At 34.6% G+C, this 20,158-nt stretch overlaps 2 protein-coding genes across 2 annotated transcripts in view; one reads left to right on the top strand and one right to left on the bottom strand.

Moving 5' to 3' along the window:
- LOC105173059 (probable xyloglucan endotransglucosylase/hydrolase protein 27) lies at positions 11,917-13,283 on the bottom strand. The gene has a single exon (XM_011094706.2). It carries the CDS (start codon positions 12,905-12,907, stop codon positions 11,972-11,974), a length of 936 nt encoding a protein of 311 aa, XP_011093008.1. The 5' UTR covers positions 12,908-13,283; the 3' UTR covers positions 11,917-11,971.
- LOC105173058 (CBL-interacting serine/threonine-protein kinase 9-like) overlaps positions 14,299-20,158 on the top strand; it is a 10,110-nt gene continuing 4,250 nt past the window's right edge. Inside the window, exons 1-3 of the mRNA XM_020697657.1 lie at positions 14,299-14,699; positions 19,545-19,772; positions 20,109-20,158. The exon at positions 20,109-20,158 is cut by the window's right edge and continues 13 nt beyond it. Of these exons, the coding sequence (XP_020553316.1) occupies positions 14,358-14,699; positions 19,545-19,772; positions 20,109-20,158 (620 nt within the window). The 5' untranslated portion in view covers positions 14,299-14,357. The remainder of the gene's footprint in view (positions 14,700-19,544; positions 19,773-20,108) is intronic.

Raw genomic sequence — 20,158 nt, 5'->3', positions numbered from 1 at the left:
ACCCTTACCCTAGTACTTTACCCTTTTTTTTTAATAATCCCCTTCCCCAAAAAACGTTGCTACTGTCATCACCTGGCTAGGCTCCTGAAGCCGTCGGGTATTTGGCTTGAGGGGTAGTTTAAGGCCCCAGTTCTTATTATTCTGTGATTATTATCTCTGTTCATATTTTTGTGATATTATGTGTAATATTTTATGTTATCTGTTTGAATGGCTGGATATAATTTGCAACCATTTGATGGAAAATCTAATTTTTCTATATGGCAACAGAAAATAAAAGGTATATTAATCCAACAGAAAGATTTTAAAGCTATAGATGGGAAATATGCTGAAAATATTTATGAAGAAAAACGACTTGAAAACGATGAATAAGCTTATTCTTCAATTATTGTAAATCTGTCTAATTCTGTGATTATGAATGTTGGTAAACAAAATTCTGCTAAAGAACTTTGGGAAAAACTAGAAGAACTTTTTACTCAAACTTCACTTCCTAGTAAACTGTTCCTACATGAATTTTTTTTAGAATTTATCTAAAACTATTGAAAAAAATCTTGATGATTTTAAAAAATTAATTCAAGATATTAAGTTGATAGGAGATAAAAATATAGATGACTATTCACCTATAGTCTTACTAAATGTTATATCAGAATTTTATAGGGATGTAAAGGCTGCCATAAAATACGACAGAGATAATGTAAGTCTTGAAACTGTAATCAGTGGACTAAAAAGTAAGAAAATGGATTTAAAAACTAATCAACCTTGTCAAAGCCATAGTGAAGTTGCCTATGTCAAAGGAAGACCTAAAACAAGGAACTCTAATTATAAATTCAGAAAACATAGTAAGAGTCGAAGCAAAAGTAGAGGAAGAAGTCCCTTTAGGTCTAAATACACTATTAACAAAAGGAATGATGAAAAATAAAATTCAAAGAAAGACTATAGGTGTTATAACTATGGAGGAAGTGATCATTTTATAAAAGATTGCAAAAAGCCTAAAAAGAATTTTAAAAAAGATTCAGCAAATGTGACTGAAGAAATATCAGATGAAGTTTATATGGTTTCTGATATAAACTGTGTTGAAAATTCTTCAAATAAATTTGAATGGCTTGTTGATTCTGGATGCACTTTTCATATGACTCCATATAAAGAAATTTTGATGAATTATAAATCTGAAAACTTGGGATCATCTATGGCACCCGAAAATTGTATGAAGTGCTTGGTTTTGGTGATGTCTGTCTAACTTTTGAAAATGGTTCTAAAATTACCCTTAAAAATGTAAGGCATGTCCCTGATCTAGCTCACAACTTAATCTCTTGCTCAGCCCTACAAGACGAAGGGTTGGAAAGGAGATGGGGGAAAGGGGTCATGAAAATTATGAAGGGTTCTCTTACCATTTTCAAAGCAGAAAGGAAAAGAAACCTTTATTTATGCACTGTCAAATATGACTCCTTTGCTGGAAATATTTTAAAGGAAAACAAAACTGATTTATGGCATAAGAAACTTACTAGTCTTAGAGGACTTGAACTATTACATAAGAATGGTTTCCTGCATGAAAAACCTTCAAATTTAAGTTTTTCTGATGAATACATTCTAGGAAAACAGCAAAAAATGCATTTTCCCTCACCACCTTCCCCAAGTCCCTCTTCTTCAAATTGTATTTAGATTGCATGCAGATGTTTGGGGTCCTGCCAACACTGAGACACATAGGAGAAATAAATACCTTTTCTCTATTATTGATACACTACAAGTGAGCAGGCTATCAGAGATGGACATCAAAGACGGAAATATATCCGTCAAAAAATTTAACCTTTCAAAGACGGATTTAACGACGAAAAATATTTCCGTCTTAAAATTATAAAATAAATCTTTATATTGACTGAATTTTTTACGAATAGAAATTTTTGGAAAAAAATAAAAAATATAAAAAGTATTCCGTCTTTGACTTGATAATAAAACAAAAAATTTAAGACGGAATATTTCCGTCTTAGATTTTGAGAATCTAAGACGGAATTAAAGATGGATTCAAAAAAATATATTTTTTTTATTTCCGTCTTTAATTCCGTCATTACTTCCATCTTTATTACATATTTTTATAAATAAAAATTAAAAATAAATTTTGTTTTTTTTATAAATATTATTTTTTAAAAATTATTATTGTTAGTAAAAATGAAATTAAACCTCAAAATTCCTAATTGCAAGTTTCCCCCAAATTGCAGTCAGGTACGAAGTTGAAGCTCTTCTTCTTTTCTCGCTGAAACTCTTCTTCTTTTCTCGCTGAAACTCTTTTTCTTTTCTCGTCGTGCCGCCGTCAACAACTCACCGTCGTCAACAACTCGCCGGTGTATTGCGTAGCTATTCGTGGGTTGCCGGTGGAGGAAAGAGCCATTCGAACAAAAAGATTAGTTTTTCTTTTGCTTAGTTATCGCTTTCAATCTCCTCTTTATTTTTGATTTTCCCCTATTTTTTACCTTGTTGATTAGCTTAATATTGAAATAGATTTCGGTAGGTAATGGTTGATGATTGAGTGGCTTGCTACTTGTTTGAAATTAGAGAAATATTTGAGTGCTTGCTACTTGTTTGATAAATTGCTTGAAAGAGATTGTTGTATGTTTTCTTTTTGGCTCATGATTTTTTCCCAAGCCAATGACTATGAGTTTTCTTTAGGTTCAAGATGGGGTTATGATGTTATTGATTGATGAAGTAAGAAAATGCATAACTCAGGCTACTGAAGAGATAGAAGCAGAAATTACTTTCTTTTCTTTACAATTTGAGTATAAAGATGAAGCTCTGTTTTGGTTGTCTAAATGGATTGTTCTAATTCCCTCCAAAGTGGCAAAAGTGATTTCATTTTCATGCATGGTCTGTGGTTATCTTCCTGCTTTCAATTTCCTAACATCTGCAAAAACCAGGCTAAGCCTTTGCACTTGGCTGCATTTGCTTGAAGATCTTTAGAAATCTTCCCATATAAATATTATTGTAGGAGACAATTTCGTTCACATTCCTTGAAGAGTTGTCAAGTTATGCAAATTCTTCTCGTACTTCAGATAATTATTATACTATCACCTCTTGTCCTTATACTTTGTCCAGTATTCGCCACTGCTTTCAACATCTTTTGGTCTGTAATTGATATTTGCTTCCTATATTTCGTCATAATTATAAATATCTTTTTATTACTTAAAAAATTATAAATATCTTTTGAAATCATAAATACCATAATAAATATCCTCTATAATGGGTTGTCACAAGAAGGTATTTGTTAGGATATTTGTAATGTTAATGAGGCATTTGTAATTTTTTAAATAATAATGAGGTATTTATAATTATGAGAAATCTTAAGGGAGCCCGTTGTAATAGATTTTTAAATTTTTGATTGACAATTTGATGTATCTCTTGAGACACATATACTATTCTGTATATTTTATTATATTTTTATAAATTTAAAATTTCAATTAAGTTTATCTAGTAATGCAATATATATATATATATATATATATATAAAATTAAATTTGCTGTGTGTATATTTGTGTCTATTGTGTTGTTGCCCGTATGCTGCTTGTATGTGAGAGCGTATATATACATTCCAGAGGAGAGAAAAAATTGAGAAAATTTTTTGCGGTTATTGATTTTGCGGTTCTGTCTAAATATATTTTCACTCTGCATTCAGGTCACCTTACGAGCTCTATCTTTCTTCCAACTTATTTGGAGGACAAGTATTTTGGGGTCTCACAGAGCTTTCTTTTTCTGTAGTATACGTGTTTCTAAAATATACATCTGTGTGTTTCTTTAAGCCCATCTGGCCATGTGTGAGCTTGCACAGTATATGCACACGTACATATGTAAGTTCATTTGTTACAGTGTCTAGATATTGGGTTTATTGACAACTCCTAGTAGTTTTTATACATCACTTATTTCTCATCGATTAAAAGATTTGAATTAGTGCCTTTAGAAACAACTTATCATTTCCCTAAACTAATTATTACTAAAAGCCTGAGAAAATTCAAATAATTAACGTACAAGTACACTCCAGACGACGGAGAATAGTTACTTCATTGTAGAAGTAAATAGCTTCAAAATCTGATTTCTTATTATAATTAGTGGAAGATGGGAGTAGAATCCACATCCACAAAGAGAAAAGAGTAACCATAACAAGAATAAAATGCAGCAGTCACGACTGAAACTGATTTGAGCTGGGCTAAGACATCCAATATGATAATCCACAAAGATCATACAAAGTTCTAAAGCAAATTAGACCCTCCGTCTCTGTCTACAAAATATATATGGCAAAAACATATAAACTTAGGTCACGGGCATGGATAAAAAGATTCTTGACCACTTTGACCAAGTTGTACTAGTGGGTAGCATTATGTGGTGTTGCCTACAGTGAAAATAATGATTCTCCATCCCAAATAGACAATGTTAGTTTGTTGCTTAGAGCATGGAGTAGAACTTAGATTGTTTATTCAACAATATTAACAAGAAAATATGCTAGATTTACATGAGCCGGAGAGGCCCTCATCTCTTTCTAATCACAATCCACAATTATGTGACAAAAAATATATATATTAAAAAAATAAATCCCACTTACACTTCCAGATATATGATTTGTCTAACCCCACTTGTTTCCAAAAACAGAAATAAAAATCCCACACAAGTTAAAAGTACTCAGGTTACAAGAAAGAGCGGGAATCAAGAACTTGAATATAACATAGTTCTCCCCTAAAAGTGATTTAATCTGCAAAAAGGCCACAGAAAATAAACTTGGAATTATTTTCACTTAAAACATATTTTCGTGACTATTTTCACATTGCCATATTGTAGTTTCACTTGAATTCTTGTCCTGTTTCTGAATCTCAATGAATAATTAAACAACTGTCTCATTCTGAACTTACTTCATCAAATCCTTTCTTTTAAAGAATTTGAAGTTTATTAATATAGCCAAATCCATTATCTAAAATTATTAGTAAATGCAGAAATCATGAACACCGATCGTAGTTGGATGTGGCGGCGCTTAGATAACAATGGCTGTCTTTTGGATGAATTTGTAGAAAGAGTTGATCAAGAGTTCTTGAACTTTGCCTTTTCAAATCCAAGATTCGTCTCCCATGATCAAGAGGGAAGAAGATGCGAGAAAGAGAGAAGAAGATGCAAGGAGGAGGGAAGAAGATGCACAAAGAAGGGCGGTGGAGCTTGAAAAAATGGTACGAAAATTAATTCAAGAGGTGGGGTATACCAATTGCCGGTTTGCAGGTGGATCTGGACTCAATGAGCAACAAGATTTTGGTGCAAAGCGTTAGGCAAATTCTGATTTTGGTACAAATTAAAGAGTATTGGAGCTTAAATAGTGATTATCCTTGTATTTAAGTAAAGAGTGCAAGCTCTTGAATGATGCGATGTTTCAAACATTTTTATGATTGTATTTGGTGTATAATTATGAACATGAAGAATTGTAAGTCTTCTGGGTAAACAACGATAGTATTTCCATACTTCCACTTTAAGTATATTAATTGGTTTCTTAGTTTTGTATGGTTTTGGTTGATGCTTGTTTCATTTGTTATAATTGTGATATTTTATTTTGTCCAGGTATTTAGTCTCATTTTATTTCAGCTTTGCTTAAAAAAATTAGGGATTGAAGTAAAAGGGAGTTTTGTTGTGATATTTTATTTTGTCCAGGTATTTAGTCTCATTTTATTTCAGCTTTGCTTAAAAAAATTAGGGATTGAAGTAAAAGGGAGTTTTGTCTTCAGCTACAAAATCAAAGACGGTCAGTGACAGAATCAACTATAGAAATAATAACGGAATCAGTGACGGATTCAGTGACAACAACATAAGACAATTTTTTGCGACGGATTTTGAGACAGATCAACTACGGATTTAAAGACGGTTTGTCTAAGTTTGTTTGTTAAATGAAACAGATTTTAAGACGGATAATATTCCGTGAAAAATACAGTGACAGATTCAGCGACGGAATTAGTCATTGGGCTTTCAGCAACAGATTTTCTGATGGAATTTATCCGTCGCTAATACTATTAGAGACGGAAATATAGGCTTCAGAGATGGATTTTTCCGTCTCTGAAAGTCTGTTTTCTTGTAGTGATAACTTTTCCAGAAAAATTTTTGTTTTCCTTATGAAACAAAAATATGAAGTTTTTGAAAAATTTCAAAATTAGAAAAATTTTGTTGAAATCAAACAGGAAGAAAACTTAAAGCCTTACGAATTGACAATGGTCTTGAATTATGCAATAAATAATTTTTTGATTTATGTGACAAATTTGGAATAAAAAAACATAGAACAACCCCCCTAGCCCCCCCCCCCCACCAAAATGGTGTAGCAGAAAGAATACAAGACTTTACTAAATCAAGTAAGATGTTTACTTATTAGTTTAGGATTACCTAAATCTTTTTGGGGAGAGGCCCTATTAACTACTGCATATTTAATTAATAGGTCCCCTTCTGTGCCTCTACTTGGTAAAATTTCAGAATGTGTTTGGTCTAATTCTAATGTCGATTTTACTTCTCTTCGCATTTTTGGATGTATTGCATCCTGTTTAAAAAATGGTGATAAGTTAGACCACAGATCCCACAAATACGTGTTTATTGGTTATCCCCAGGGAGTTAAAGGCTATAGGCTTTGGCTTAAAAGCCATCCTGGGTTTAAAGTAATAATAAGTAGAGATGTAATTTTCAATGAATCTGAAATGCCATGTTTATTAAACTCACGAAAGAACTGAAAATTACAATATTGAGAACACTCTTTAATAAGGTGGAACTTGTAATGAGGATAACCAACGAGAGGTAGAGGTAGAAAACATAGAAGAAATCAAGAAAATAATAATTAAACCTTAGAAAATGAAAATATTGAAATTTTTGAGTCATCTGAAAATAACTATCAGCTTGTGAGACATAGAGAACCTAGGGAATGTAGGATTCCTCCAAATTTAGAGACTACCATTTAGCACTAAATACAGAAAACTGTGAACCGACTACTTATGAAAAAGCCATTGAAAGTTCTAATTCAAAACAATGGGTTTCAGCAATGAATGAAGAAATCAAGTCCTTAAAGGAACTTGGATTTTGGTTCCTAAACCTAAAAACATCTCTGTGATTAACTGTAAATGGGTTTTCAAAATTAAACAAGAAAATAATTCCGCTAGGTTTAAAGCTAGGCTAGTAGCAAAAGATTTTACCCAAAAAGAAGACATCGATTACATTAAAATTTTCTCTCCTGTAGTTAAATTCACTATTGTTCGAATTATTCTTGCTTTAGTTCCACAGTTTGACTGGAAACTTAAACAGATGGATGTTAAAACTGCTTTTTTGCATGAAAATTTGGAAGAACAAATTTATATGTCTCAACCTTATGGTTTTATTGATAAGAAAAATCATGACTTTGTATGTTTGCTTAAAAAATCTTTATATGGTTTGAACCAATCTCCTAGACAGTGGAACAAAAAATTTGACCAATTTATGCACTCCTTAAATTTTAAAACCAGTGCTTATGATCCTTGTTTATACTACAAGTATGAAAATAATGTACCACTGTTTCTTGTGCTTTATGCAATGATATGCTTATTACTAGTCCTAGTCTTAATATGATTGAATGCCTGCAGAAAAACTTATGTAAGAATTTTAAAGTGAAAAATCTTGGTGATGCTAAGAAAATTCTTGGAATGAATATTGAGAGAAATCAAATCAAACCAACTATGTTCTTAAATAAAAAATCTTACATTCAAATTATACTTGAAAAGTTTTCTATGGCAAAATCTAAACCCTCCTATGTTCCCATGGCTTCACATTTTCAACTAAGTAAAAACCAGTATCCAAAATCATAACTTGAGAAAGAACATATGAAAAATGTCCCATACTCTAATGCTATAGGATCAGTAATGTACCTGATGATCAGTAACAGACCAGATATAGCATATGCTGTTAAATGTCTTAGCAGATACATGTCAAATCCTGGACTACCACACTGGGAAGCCCTAAAATGGCTTCTTAGATATTTAAATGAAATTGTTAACACTGGAATAACCTTCTCTAGGAATCCAAATGGAGTGAGGTTAGTAAGGTATGTAGACTCAAATTATGCTAATGATAGAGACATCAGGAAATCTACTACTTCTTACTTACTTACTCTGTGTGGAGCTTGTATAAGTTGGAAATCCCAACTTCAAAAAAAATGTTGCACTATTTGGAATTAATTCGAGAAGAAATGAATTAATTTAATTGGATTAAATTAATTTAAGGAGAATATATATAAATGATTGAATTATTTATTTAATAATTCATTTGATGGATGACTCAAGAATTAATTAATTGGATTAACTAATTTTGGATTTAACACCTTTAAATTAATTAAATTAATTTATTTTGTTTGGCTTAATTAATTGATTGAATCAATTAATTAGAGTTTGGACTTAGATTTATTTAATTGGATTAAATGGATCTTTGAACTTAGTTGGATTAAAATTAATTTAATTAATTATTATACAATGGACTTTGGTTGGGATTAATTTAATTTGACTAAATCAAGCACGGTCCATACTTGAAGTTCAAGCCCGTTTGGGGAAGGTTGGAGGAAGTTAAGAAGGAGTTGAAACTCCTCACCATGATGAGTATAATGGAGTATTTATTTCATCATGGTTGGAGGTTATACGCATGTGTGTGTATAGGTTGCCTTGGAGGAAACCTTGGTAGTTATTGAATTTTGAATTCAATTGTATGTAATATACAAAACTACACACATATCATGTATAACCAACACTTAAGCTACGAAATTTGCTCTCTTTTCTCTCAAAATGTTCTCCTTTTTGTTCTTCATTGAATTGGATTCAAGTTAAAACATAATACATTCCAAAAGCACTAAATAATAGTGTTAGTTTAGAATTATTTTTCTTCTTGTTCTTTATTCTATCTAGTAATAGAAAAAGAACTATATCTACTCTTTAGTGTGGAGCGACAAATTAGAGGGCTTCTAATTTGGATCCTAAAGTGAACGGGAGAACATAAAGGGAACAAGGCATGTTGCTGCTCTATTATAGAAAAAAAAAGTAAAGCTTTCATGTTTTGTTTCTATGCTTTTTTTTTCATCTTCTAGCCACTTGTCTAGCATGTTTATTTATTTATTATTATGCTTTTGACAAACACCAAACGCCCAGAAATTTCAATGGGAATACCCCTTTGAATCGTTTTAAATAATTTTTTTATTTCACACTTACGTCGCGTTCCCAAGCCATATCGATCCTTTCACTCCATAAGCACCAGCATCCCGGACTTCTTTTATAATTATGCTATGCACCTCCCTGATTTGAGCCTTTCTGGCACGATGGGAGTCACCTTCCTGCGGTCCGCCTACGGTCATCTGTATAACCCCCTTTCAAAGAGGATCAATGGCTTCGTGTCTTCCTTCAAGGATGTTTTTGCGTTCTTCGTTGAGTGAAGATTCTGGAAGGGAGGCTTTCACCTCTTTTCCTTTATTTTGTTCCTGATTGACGTAAGGTTCGATTCTCTGGGCTTTTTCCCAGCAGACGTATTCTAAGGGGTACCCATTTTGGATGAGCCTTTCTATCTCATTCTTCTAATGTCGACATTCTTCAGTAATGTGGCCGAATCGTTATGAAAACGACAAAACTTGTCGGATTTTGGATGTTGAGGTTGCTCCCTCTATGATCGGGGGCGAGTGAGCAGACATTTTCCTTCGAATGCCATAAGGGCCTAGATGATAGGCACTGTGAAAGGGGTATAAATAGCTTGAATCCTGTGGAAGGATGTTTTCTTGTCTCTGAAATCTGTGCATTGTTTCTTGAAGGGGGCCTCCTCCCTAACTTTCTTCATCTTTTCCCCTCGACTCTCTCTTTTGACTGCCTGAGCATCTTCCATATTGATGTACTTGGCAGCTCGACCCAAGAGAGCGTCGAACTTTGAAACAGGATTCTTGGCCAGGGATTTAAAGAAATCCTCGTCCGAGAGACCTTGGGAGAAGGCACTAGCCTTTACTTCTTGGGTGGCGGGGTGTGCCTCCAAGACTGCAGTGTTGAATCTCTGTGGATACTCTCTCAAAGTCTTGTTGTCTCTTTGTCGCACCGCAAAGAGACTAAGCTCTGTCTTCCATAGCTTTCGGCTACTAGTGAGGTGTAAGAACAATGATCTAAACTCCTGGAAACTTCCTATTGAGGCGGCAGTTGGTTAAACTATTGTTCCGCGGCCCTGGCGAAGATAGTTATGAAGACTCGACACTTGATTCGTCTATATATTTGGGAAGCAAGGCTCATTCTCAAAACGTGCAAGATGTTCTTGAGGGTTAGTCGACCCATCATACTCAACAATAGCAGGGGCATGGCAATTGACTGGGATCTCGTCCACCATCACAATGTCTGTGAAGGGGACACCCTACAACTCTTCTCCTGGAATCCCAGCTATCTGGTGTTGTACGTCTTGGAGGCCTTTTTGAAGACACTCCAAACGGGCCAACCATTATTGGGGGACCTCTGGTGGATTTGGTGGAGGGAGTCCCTATATGGGGGGGTTCCTGTCACAGCAACGCCTTCTCCTGAGAGAGATCCTTATACTTCTTCAAAAGATACCTACTTCTAGCGCGGGGTTGGATGGGCAGGAGCTAAGGTCGCCATCTGTTCTCGTACAGCAGATGCAACAACTTATTGGATCGCGCCTAGCAAGGCTGGGGAAAGTTCACCTAATGTGGTGTCAGAAGAGGTACTCCTTCTTGGAGGATCAGCCAATGGCTCGATTACTCTAGGAGATAGCAGTGGAGCCAGGAAAGTTGGGGCGGACCCTCCTACTGGTGTCAGGGAGGCCCCTGTAACAACCTGCAGAGGCTGATTGTTATCGGGTACCTCCGTGGTCTTCTGCTTGTTAGCGAGATTGTTGGGAGTTTCTATTATATCTCACGACTTTAACTTAAATTTCCCATAGACGACGTCAATTAATGTATATGATTTTAGCAAAGGGGCCAAAGTCCTTAGATCTTTGAGATGGATCTGGGCTACTAGAATAAGGATTCCTGAGAAGAAGGACTTGCAAAATAAAGGGTTAGCACTCCGATACTACCTGATGAGGAGTCTTTCAGATGAAGAGTCCCTACTCTCGAGGGCACCTACCTCCCTATCGGTTAGCTTTGGAGGCCTCCAAATTAGACTCTTTCTTTGGGCCAGATATGACAAAGTTGGCTTCCTTCTTTGGCTGGGCTTTGGTGCAGGGAGAGGCCCTTTAGGCTAAGCTAGATGGAGCTTCTCGATGGGCTAGGTGGGATCGTAGGAGGTCCCTTTCTTGGACTGGGCATAGTGATTCGAAGGCGCTGCCTTCTTCATGGGCTGATGGACCTTCTCTTGGGCTTGGTACTTCATTTTGGGCTAATCTCTTTTGGGCCATGCCCATTAATATAGATGTGATTGGTATATAGATATAGTTCAAATAAAGTAATTAATTACAAAATATATATACCATGTTATATTTATTATGTGATTGATTTGATTTAACCTAAATTTGTTTGGATAAAAATTTCCCAACAATAATCTGGAGTTCTTTGCATGAATTGAGTCCAATTTTTTCCCCACTTTGCATCTCTATTACATTTATATTCATTGCATCCAAATTTATTAAAGGCTTTTAAGTATAGTTAATAATTTCTTAATGATTCATATGTAAAGCATTGTTTGTTGAAGAAGAGATATTTTGACAGTTTATTAATATATAACTCTATTAACCAATTCGTTTTAGGAAAATAATATATATCCCAGACTAACAAGACTATATACATAAGATAATGAAAGTAACCTGGGATTAAAATGAAGTTACCCGAAGAGTTAAAATATTAAAGAATAAAATCTCATAAACAAAACCGACAAATCACAAATCATATACATAATCCACAATATATAATTGCTTAATCACTGTATATTTCTCCTCCGAATGTGAAATAGCAAACTCAATCAAAAGATTGAAATTACTATGAAAAATCCATTCATTTCCTCGATCCGAACGTCCAGGGATCAAACTTTTGAAGATGTTGAAATTCCAAAGAATTGAAAACACACTCAGGCAAAGGAACAGCATAACGTTTTCTATCATAACAATAGGAATAAGTCATCAGTTTCCTCCTGAAATCATGCATTTGAGCTCTTTCTCCCCGTGTGAGATCATTTGAAATTCTCAAGTACTCATTGCACTGGCCCGGATTAGATGGGCACCCATTTAACAGGAAACTCGAGTACTTAGCGACAAAAGGCCCGTAACTCAGATCCATTTTATATTGGCCTCCCCCGGTGGCCCAATTCGACCCGTTCCATATAGTCCCATACAAACTCATTTCCTTAGACGGAAAATCACCCCCCATCTCATCAACCCTTTTCACATTCCTAATGGGAACATTATCAACATAGTATGTTATTCTATTTTCAGTCCACAAAATCCCATAACGATGAAAGTCCTCAGACGGGTCAAACCATAGCTCATATCTCTCTTCTCTTCCCCTATTAGTGCTTCCATTTCCGTACAAGTTTGTCTGCAGTAACCACTTTTGGCCATGAATGTGGCCCAAGAACTCGAAATCGATTTCATCACGGTAGAAGGGATATTTGTGATTATTACAGGCGTAGAAGGTGACAACAACTCCTGCGGTGTAGTTCTCCGGCAACTTTAAGGATGTCTGGAAGTATCCATGCACATACATTAGCTTAGAGTGGAACCCAGAACTCGTTGTCGCATCCATGGAGATTTGCACAGAATTGTTGCCGTCATAAGGGACTATGTTACCTCCTCCGTACAAAGGATTGAAAGCTTGATGGAAGTGAAGTGGAAATGTAAAAAGTGTTGATGGATGATTCTGAGCAAATGATACAAGGAAAAAGATACTAGGAGCGCAAAGAAAGAGAACACCCGAAAGACAAAGAGAGCTCATTTTCTTTTATCCTTTCTTGGTTTTGATGAAATCTAATAATATTGGAGTCGGGTTGTGTGGTATTTATCAAGAGGCGAAGCGATTGCTGAAGTAGGACCTTCTGAGTTTTGAGAACGTGTTTGATAGAAAAGAAACAAAGTTGGGTTGGGGGTATACAGGCTTTCTTTCCAAGCAACCAACAGAGATGGATTTCATACGGCAAAATCTAGGATTGGTCATGGAAGAACAGATTTTGTTTCCATGATTAACAACAATAAATCAACGCCCAATTCTATTTAGAGATTTTTTGCTTTAATGTGTCTATGACGCGTAGCTTTGCGGATTCTTGTTATTTACCTTTCTGTATAAATAGGCAAAAGCATTTAAATTCACTAGATTTACTATGTAATTTGGATTGAACCACATTTCTTGATTAACGTTGAGTCGCGTTTACTTGCCTTTTTCTGCCGCTTATCTTTTTCAGATAATTTACTTTCATCATCATTATCTCATGAATTTTAATTATCTATCAATTATAAAATTAAGTAGTTATAATTTATAATTAATCACTAATAAAATAAATAACACTTCACACATTAATGACACTCCAACATAAGACCTCACATCTCAAAACTTGGCACCGCTATTATTTGATAAGATCAACATTGTTTTCGATGAAAACCCGAAACACTCGATTTGGAAAAGCTTGAAACGCTTCATATAACTAATCAAACTGTTGCCACTCATAGCAAATTATAAATTAGACATTCACTATAAACATTGCAAGGAGTTGTGTGATTTTTGCAAGAACATAGTAGAAATTGAGCTAATTAATTACTTGTTTAGGAAAATTATTGTCCCAATTAGGTACAATTGGACCAAATCAATCACAAAATAAGTGTATTATGCTTGTTAGTGATTGACCACTTTTCGTGAATTGTACACCAATCATATTATAATTAGAATTTTCCCTAGTTTAGAACACACGAATTAGTCCTAGGATACCGTAAAGCAAATGCATTGGAGCTTCACCACAAGCTTTAATCCTCTGTTTAAAATAGAAGCCACCTAAAAAGGAACTTCATTCAATCCTGTCATTGCTGCTACTAAAACACAACACCATCTACGTGTTCTCTACTTGAACAACACAGATACCAAAAGCTGGTACTTAAACAAGAAGCTATTTATCAACAACCTAGTGTTAGAAGATAAACTTGAACTAATGAATTAATAAAGTAATATAGTTGAAAGGTCAAGAATCTTGTAACTGAAGGACCAAAGGTTAGTCAAATGAAAAGTCAAGAGTCTTGTAATTGAAAGGTCAAGAGTCTTCGTAGTTGAAGGGTAAAAAAAATTAGTATATATAGGTGGTCTCCTTCTTGTTTAGGGATATAACCAAAAGGAAATATAATATTCTTTTTGCCAACAAAGTGGTACCAGAGCCATTATAGTGAAAAAGAAAAGAGGAAGAATGATGAGTGGTGGTATGTTTCCTTTCCAATTTCCCAAACTAACCAAAGAAAATTATGACAAATGGTGTATTCCAATGAAAATCTTGCTTGGATCGCAAGATGCATGGGAAATTGTAGATAAGGGTTATGAACAACCAGGAAATGAGGATGCCATAGATGCCATGACTCAAGCTCAGAGAACTTCATTCCGAAAGGATCGAGAACAAGATCAGCAAGCTTTATCGCTGATTCATATGTGCTTGGATGAAACAATGTTTGAGAAGGTTTCAAGTGCAACTATTGCCAAGCAAGCATGGCAAATTTTGCAAAATTCCTTCAAAGGAGTTGACAAGGTGGTAAAGGTATGCCTTCAAAACTTGAGATGAGAATTCGAGTCTCTCAAGATGAAAAGTTCTCAATCCATTTCAGACTATTTCACTAGAGTATTAGCTATTGTGAATCAATTACGAAGATATGGTGAAAAAATTGAGATGTTCGAGTAACTGAAAAGATCCTTCGTTCTCTTGATCCACGATTAACTGTATTGTTCTGGCTATTGAGGAATCAAAAGATTTGGACACTTTATATATCGATCAACTCATGGATTCTCTACGAGTCCAAGAAAGAATGAAATACAAAGAGCCTCAAGAATAAGTTTGTTGAAAGTTCTGCTCGTACTTATCCTTTTGTTCTCAGTATTTATTTTTTTATTAGTATTCCAGTATTTAATTTTTGTTGAACCTGTTGCCAACTAGAGTTCAAAGTGAGTTAGTTTTCTTTTTTAGCTAGAACTCTATTCTTTATATATAGTCTCAAATCTCTGTACCTAAAGAACTAGAGAGTTTAGATGAATAAAGAACAAGAGAGTTTAGATAAATAAAGTACTAGAGTTTTTAGATGAATAAAGCCTAGTTTTTTCTTCTCTAATTTATTGCCATGAATATACTCTGTTCCACACACTTCAAATTTTAACATGGTAACAAAGCAGGTTTCTCAAAAAAAAAAAAAAAAAAAAAAAGAGGAAAAAGGAGAGCTCTTTGAAACCCTAGCACGCTGCCGCTGAAATACTTCCTCACTTCCTTTGGAACCATAGCACGCCTCCACTGACATACTTGCTCGCTGCTTTGAAATCCTAGCACGCCGCCTCTGGCATACTTGTTCGTTGCATTTGAAACCCTAGAACGCCGTCGCATGAAACTGCGTTCATCGACGGAACTTCGACAAAATCGATCTATGAGCCTTTGTGGCTTTGAATGTTGGTGGAGCCTTTGTGGTTCTATGAGCCTTTGTGGCTTTGAATATTGGTAGAGCCTTTGTGGTTCTATGAGCCTTTGTGGCTTTGAATATTAGTAGAGCCTTTGTGGCTTAGAATATTGGTAGAGCTTTTGTGGTTCTATGAGCCTCTGTGGCTTAGAATATTGGTAGAGCCTTTGTAACTTAGAATATTGGTAGAGCCTTTGTGGTTTTATAAGCCTTTGTGGCTTTGAATATTGGTGGAGCCTTTGTGATTCAATAAGCCTTTGTGGCTTTGAATATTGATGGAGCCTTTATGGTTCTATAAGCCTTTGTGGCTTTGAGTGATTTGTGTAACCGTGAAGTGGTTGTGGCCTTTGGTCTTTGTAGGCCTTGGGTCTTTAGGCTCCCGAGCCTTCATTTTGTTCTATGTCCCCTTGTTCCCTTATTTTAAAGTTTTTGGGTCTGATCAAATTGCCGATCTCTTTACCAAGTCTATTCATGCTGCTGACTTCGGATGATTCCTTTGCAAGCTGGGCCTCGCTTCCTCGGCCCCATCTTGAGGGGGGGCTGTTGAAAGTTCTGCTCGTACTTATCCTTTTGTTCTCAGTATTTATTTTTTTTATTAGTATTCTTGTATTTAAGTTTTGTTGAGTCTGTTGCCAACTAGAGTTCAAAGTGAGTTAGTTTTCTTCTTTAGCTAAGACTCTATTCTTTATATATAGTCTCACATCTCTGTACATAAAGAACTAGAGAGTCTTAGATGAATAAAGAACAAGAGAGTTTAGATGAATAAAGCCTAGTTTTTTCTTCTCTAATTTATTGTCATGAATATACTCTGTTCCCCACACTTCAAATTTTAACAAAGTTCCTCTATCCAAGTTGTTCTTGTAAGGAAAAGAGAAAAATTGATAGCAATGAAGAATCTCAAATTGAGAAACCAAGAGGCAAAGGACGTGGTAATTACTACATTCGAGGAAGAGGAAGATCTACTAGAAACTTTAACAACTCACAGGAAACAACTCACCGGCGCCAATTAATACGTTCGATTTTAGTACGGTTCAAAGTTTTTGGATCTTTGTATTGGATTTGGGCTAATTGAGTGAAAGCTCTTGAGAAAAAAGACCTGTAAAATAAAAAGTTAGCACTCGGATGCTTAAGTTAGTCCTATAAAAATGAATTGTGACGAGAAATTATGATAAAAGTGAGAATTCCGTATATAAGAGCACGAAATTAAAGTAATAGAGTAGCACGAAAAGGAGTTTTAGAGTGTGAAAGAGGATGCTTGCCCAGGAGTACCTCCACATTTATAGAGGAGGAGTTCCCCTGTAACAGGAATCCTGCCGAGGGGAATCTGCATGGCCAGCGAGAAAGGCGGGATTCGTGGATAAGGTTCCTCCTTATCGTTCCTTAAGCAGCAGATCTTCGAATGAAGGGGGATTTCTTCTTCGTGCAGACTTCTATCTGGTGAAGAGTCCTTTTAAGCTGAAGAGTCAAACCTCTTGAGGGTTTCCTTCCTACAATCTAGCTTTGAAGGCTTCCGGACTGGGCTTCCTCTGTGAGCCATATTTGACAAAGTAGGCTCCCTTCCTTGACTGGACTTTTGTGTGGGGGCACCCTTTTGGGCTGAGCCTAGTGGGGCTTCCCTCTGGGCCGAACCAAATGGTAGGATGTCCCCTTCTGGGGTCAAGTATTGCGATTTGGGCGGGCTAATTCTCTCTTAGGCTGGCGGGTCGATATCTAGGCCTAGTACTTCTTATTGGGTATCTCTTTTGGACCATACCCATCAATATAATATTGCAAAATTAAATAAAAAAATCATTTATTTAATTTTACAAAAATAAATATTAAAATATATTAAATTAATAAAATTAATAAAATAAATATTAAAATTAAATAAAATTAGATAAAAAATATTAAAATATATTAATTAAATAATAGTTTTTGTAACTATATTTGTAATTGCTTTGTAATACAAATACATCAAATAAAATCGTTTGGCTGTTACAAAGACTGTGCCGAAAACAGTTATCGATTTCGAATGTAGCCGTTCCAAAAATCGTTACAAATGCCGTCTAAAAAGTAGTTATAAATACAGTGACAAAAACTATCCAAACAACAAGCAAATCGTATCTAAATGTGTTACAAAGGCCGTCATAGTAACAATTAAATTAAGCTATTACAAAAGCAGTTCCAAATTCATTTTTTTTGCATTGGACTATATTTCTAATGGCCCATTATCGTCATTACAAAAATCATTTTAAATTATAACGGGTTTCACTCAGGCCGTTACAAATAATTTGTAACGCGCGATTTAGCCCTAGTAGGGTTGGCCGCTACAAATTAATAAAAAAGCCATTATAATAAAATAATTTTTTTGTAGTGAGCACCCAGCAGAGCCTCCGACAGACCCCCGGGCTCGAACGAGGATGACATGGACAACGCTGAAGAGAAAGGTTTAGTTTAGATTTTTATTTTGTTTCAATTTTGTAATTGGATAATATTCTATATTAATATAATATTTTTTTCCTAATTATTCATGTTTCATAATGTTTATTGTATTCTATTATTTCATATTTATTCAAATAATTAAGTTTATAAATATAATTACTTAAAATTTTATTATTTATTAAAATTTGTTAAAATATATAAATTAGATTATTATTAAAATTTTATTATTAAATAAAATTTTATTATTAAGTTTAAAATAAGTATCAATTTTAATAATTGTAAAGAAAATGTTACAAATCTAAAAACAATCGTTCCTAAAACCATTGCTAAAAGTATTTCTAAAAACATGTTCCTAAATAGAACTGGCCGTTCCTAAAACAATTACAAGAGACTTTTTCAAAGAAAAAATAAATCGTGCCTAATACTATTTAAAAAATTGACCACTATACAATTCCAATGACAATTTCTATATATATCACCAATACAAATAAATACAATTCCAAAATTAAGGCATGAGGATTACAAAGACCGTTTAAAAAATAACTCGAATTAAATTACATAACCCTTCCAAATGTTATCCAATATGTTCCAATAAAAAAAAAAATTCATATTCAAATACACTATTAGGAACAATCACAATCAACTTGTTAAATAATCATTCCTAAATAATATGAATACCTTCTATAGCAACGGATCGTAAACCGTTCCAAACTCCGGTTCAGAACAATTTCTTTAACTAAACCACCCGAAATCCCGTATTTCTTTGTAGCGTGATCAGCTATATATTCATGTCTGTACATTAATTATTAACTATGTATACTATACATTGGTGATCATAAATATTAACTTTGATAATCTTTAAATGTTTTCTCTTATTTTGGGGAAAGTTTAATCTCAACCGGTCTACTGAATTAATCAAAAGGATAATCAATGATAATAATAAATTCAAATGTTATAAGTATGTTAGGCTGTTAGCTACATTTCATTCAAAAAGACAACAGCAGTATGATAGTAACTATATGTGTGTATATCCATACATATTTATCAAACCTTCTCCATTTTTCAAATTAAATATATACTAAATCATTAAGATATTCTCAAATCTTCAGCATTGGCTCCTCTTCTTGTTTTCCTGCTAAATAAATAATTATCACAAAGTTGATTGCTTTGGTGCATGGGTTGAGGTGAGAGTACTATATATTATATTTAGAGCCAAATTTGGAGGGCAGATTTGAAGACGTTAGCCCCTCAACTCACTCCTCCTTTCTTTCCCATTCATTCAATAAAAACTTAGGTTCCCGCACAACTGACTAACTCAATACTTACAAAAAAACACATTGTTATTACGTAAGAGGATTACATTTCCTGCTGGCTGGATCCATCTTCCATCAAACATACATCTCGATCACCTTCCTCCGCTCAAGTACGTATGGATGGGCAGGCACGCTGAGGGATGATGTGTTCTGTTTTTCAACATTAATCCTTAATTTGGGATTCATCACTTTCATTTGATCTGCATGCAGAAAAAAGCATCAGAGCAGTTACTGATACATCATCGGAGGAGAGGAGAAATGAGCAGCCCGTCTATGCCAGGAACTTGGACTCGCGTCGGGAAGTACGAGTTGGGCAGGACCCTTGGAGAAGGCAGCTTTGCCAAAGTCAAATTCGCTAAAAATGCCACCACTGGTGATTGCGTTGCCATTAAAGTCATTGACCGCGACAGAGTCCTGCATCACAGGATGGTTGAACAGGTATCTCTCTCATACAATTCCATTTTCTTAACAATACCTGTTTACATACACGTGCTCTTCTATCTCAATTGATAATTAGACAATTCATCTAATTTCTTGAATTATTTCCGTTACTCATTAATTGTTCCTCAATATAATGAATGATTGTAAGTATTCTATCTTTTTAAGATAAAGATTGTTTACTCTCGTCTGTGTGTAGGTTTTGTTGCCATCAAGACTCTATTTAAATTAACGGTTTATGGATCCACTGAATGAAGAATTGATTCTTGAGAAAACAATGAATTGATTACCTATTGGCAGTTTTATTAAGACTTGATATTTCTGTGTCTTCGGCAGATCAAAAGAGAAATTTCGACAATGAAGATGATCAAACATCCCAATGTCTT

Source organism: Sesamum indicum, linkage group LG11, assembly GCF_000512975.1.
Source record: "Sesamum indicum cultivar Zhongzhi No. 13 linkage group LG11, S_indicum_v1.0, whole genome shotgun sequence".
NCBI classification, from domain to species: Eukaryota; Viridiplantae; Streptophyta; class Magnoliopsida; order Lamiales; family Pedaliaceae; genus Sesamum; species Sesamum indicum.
Note: the sequence above shows the minus strand (reverse complement) of the source record. Positions and strands in the feature narration are given on the sequence as shown.

Coding starts and splice junctions, on each gene's coding strand:
- LOC105173059 (XM_011094706.2), bottom strand. CDS start 12,907: ATGAGCTCTCTTTGTCTTTCGGGTGTTCTCTTTCTTTGCGCTCCTAGT.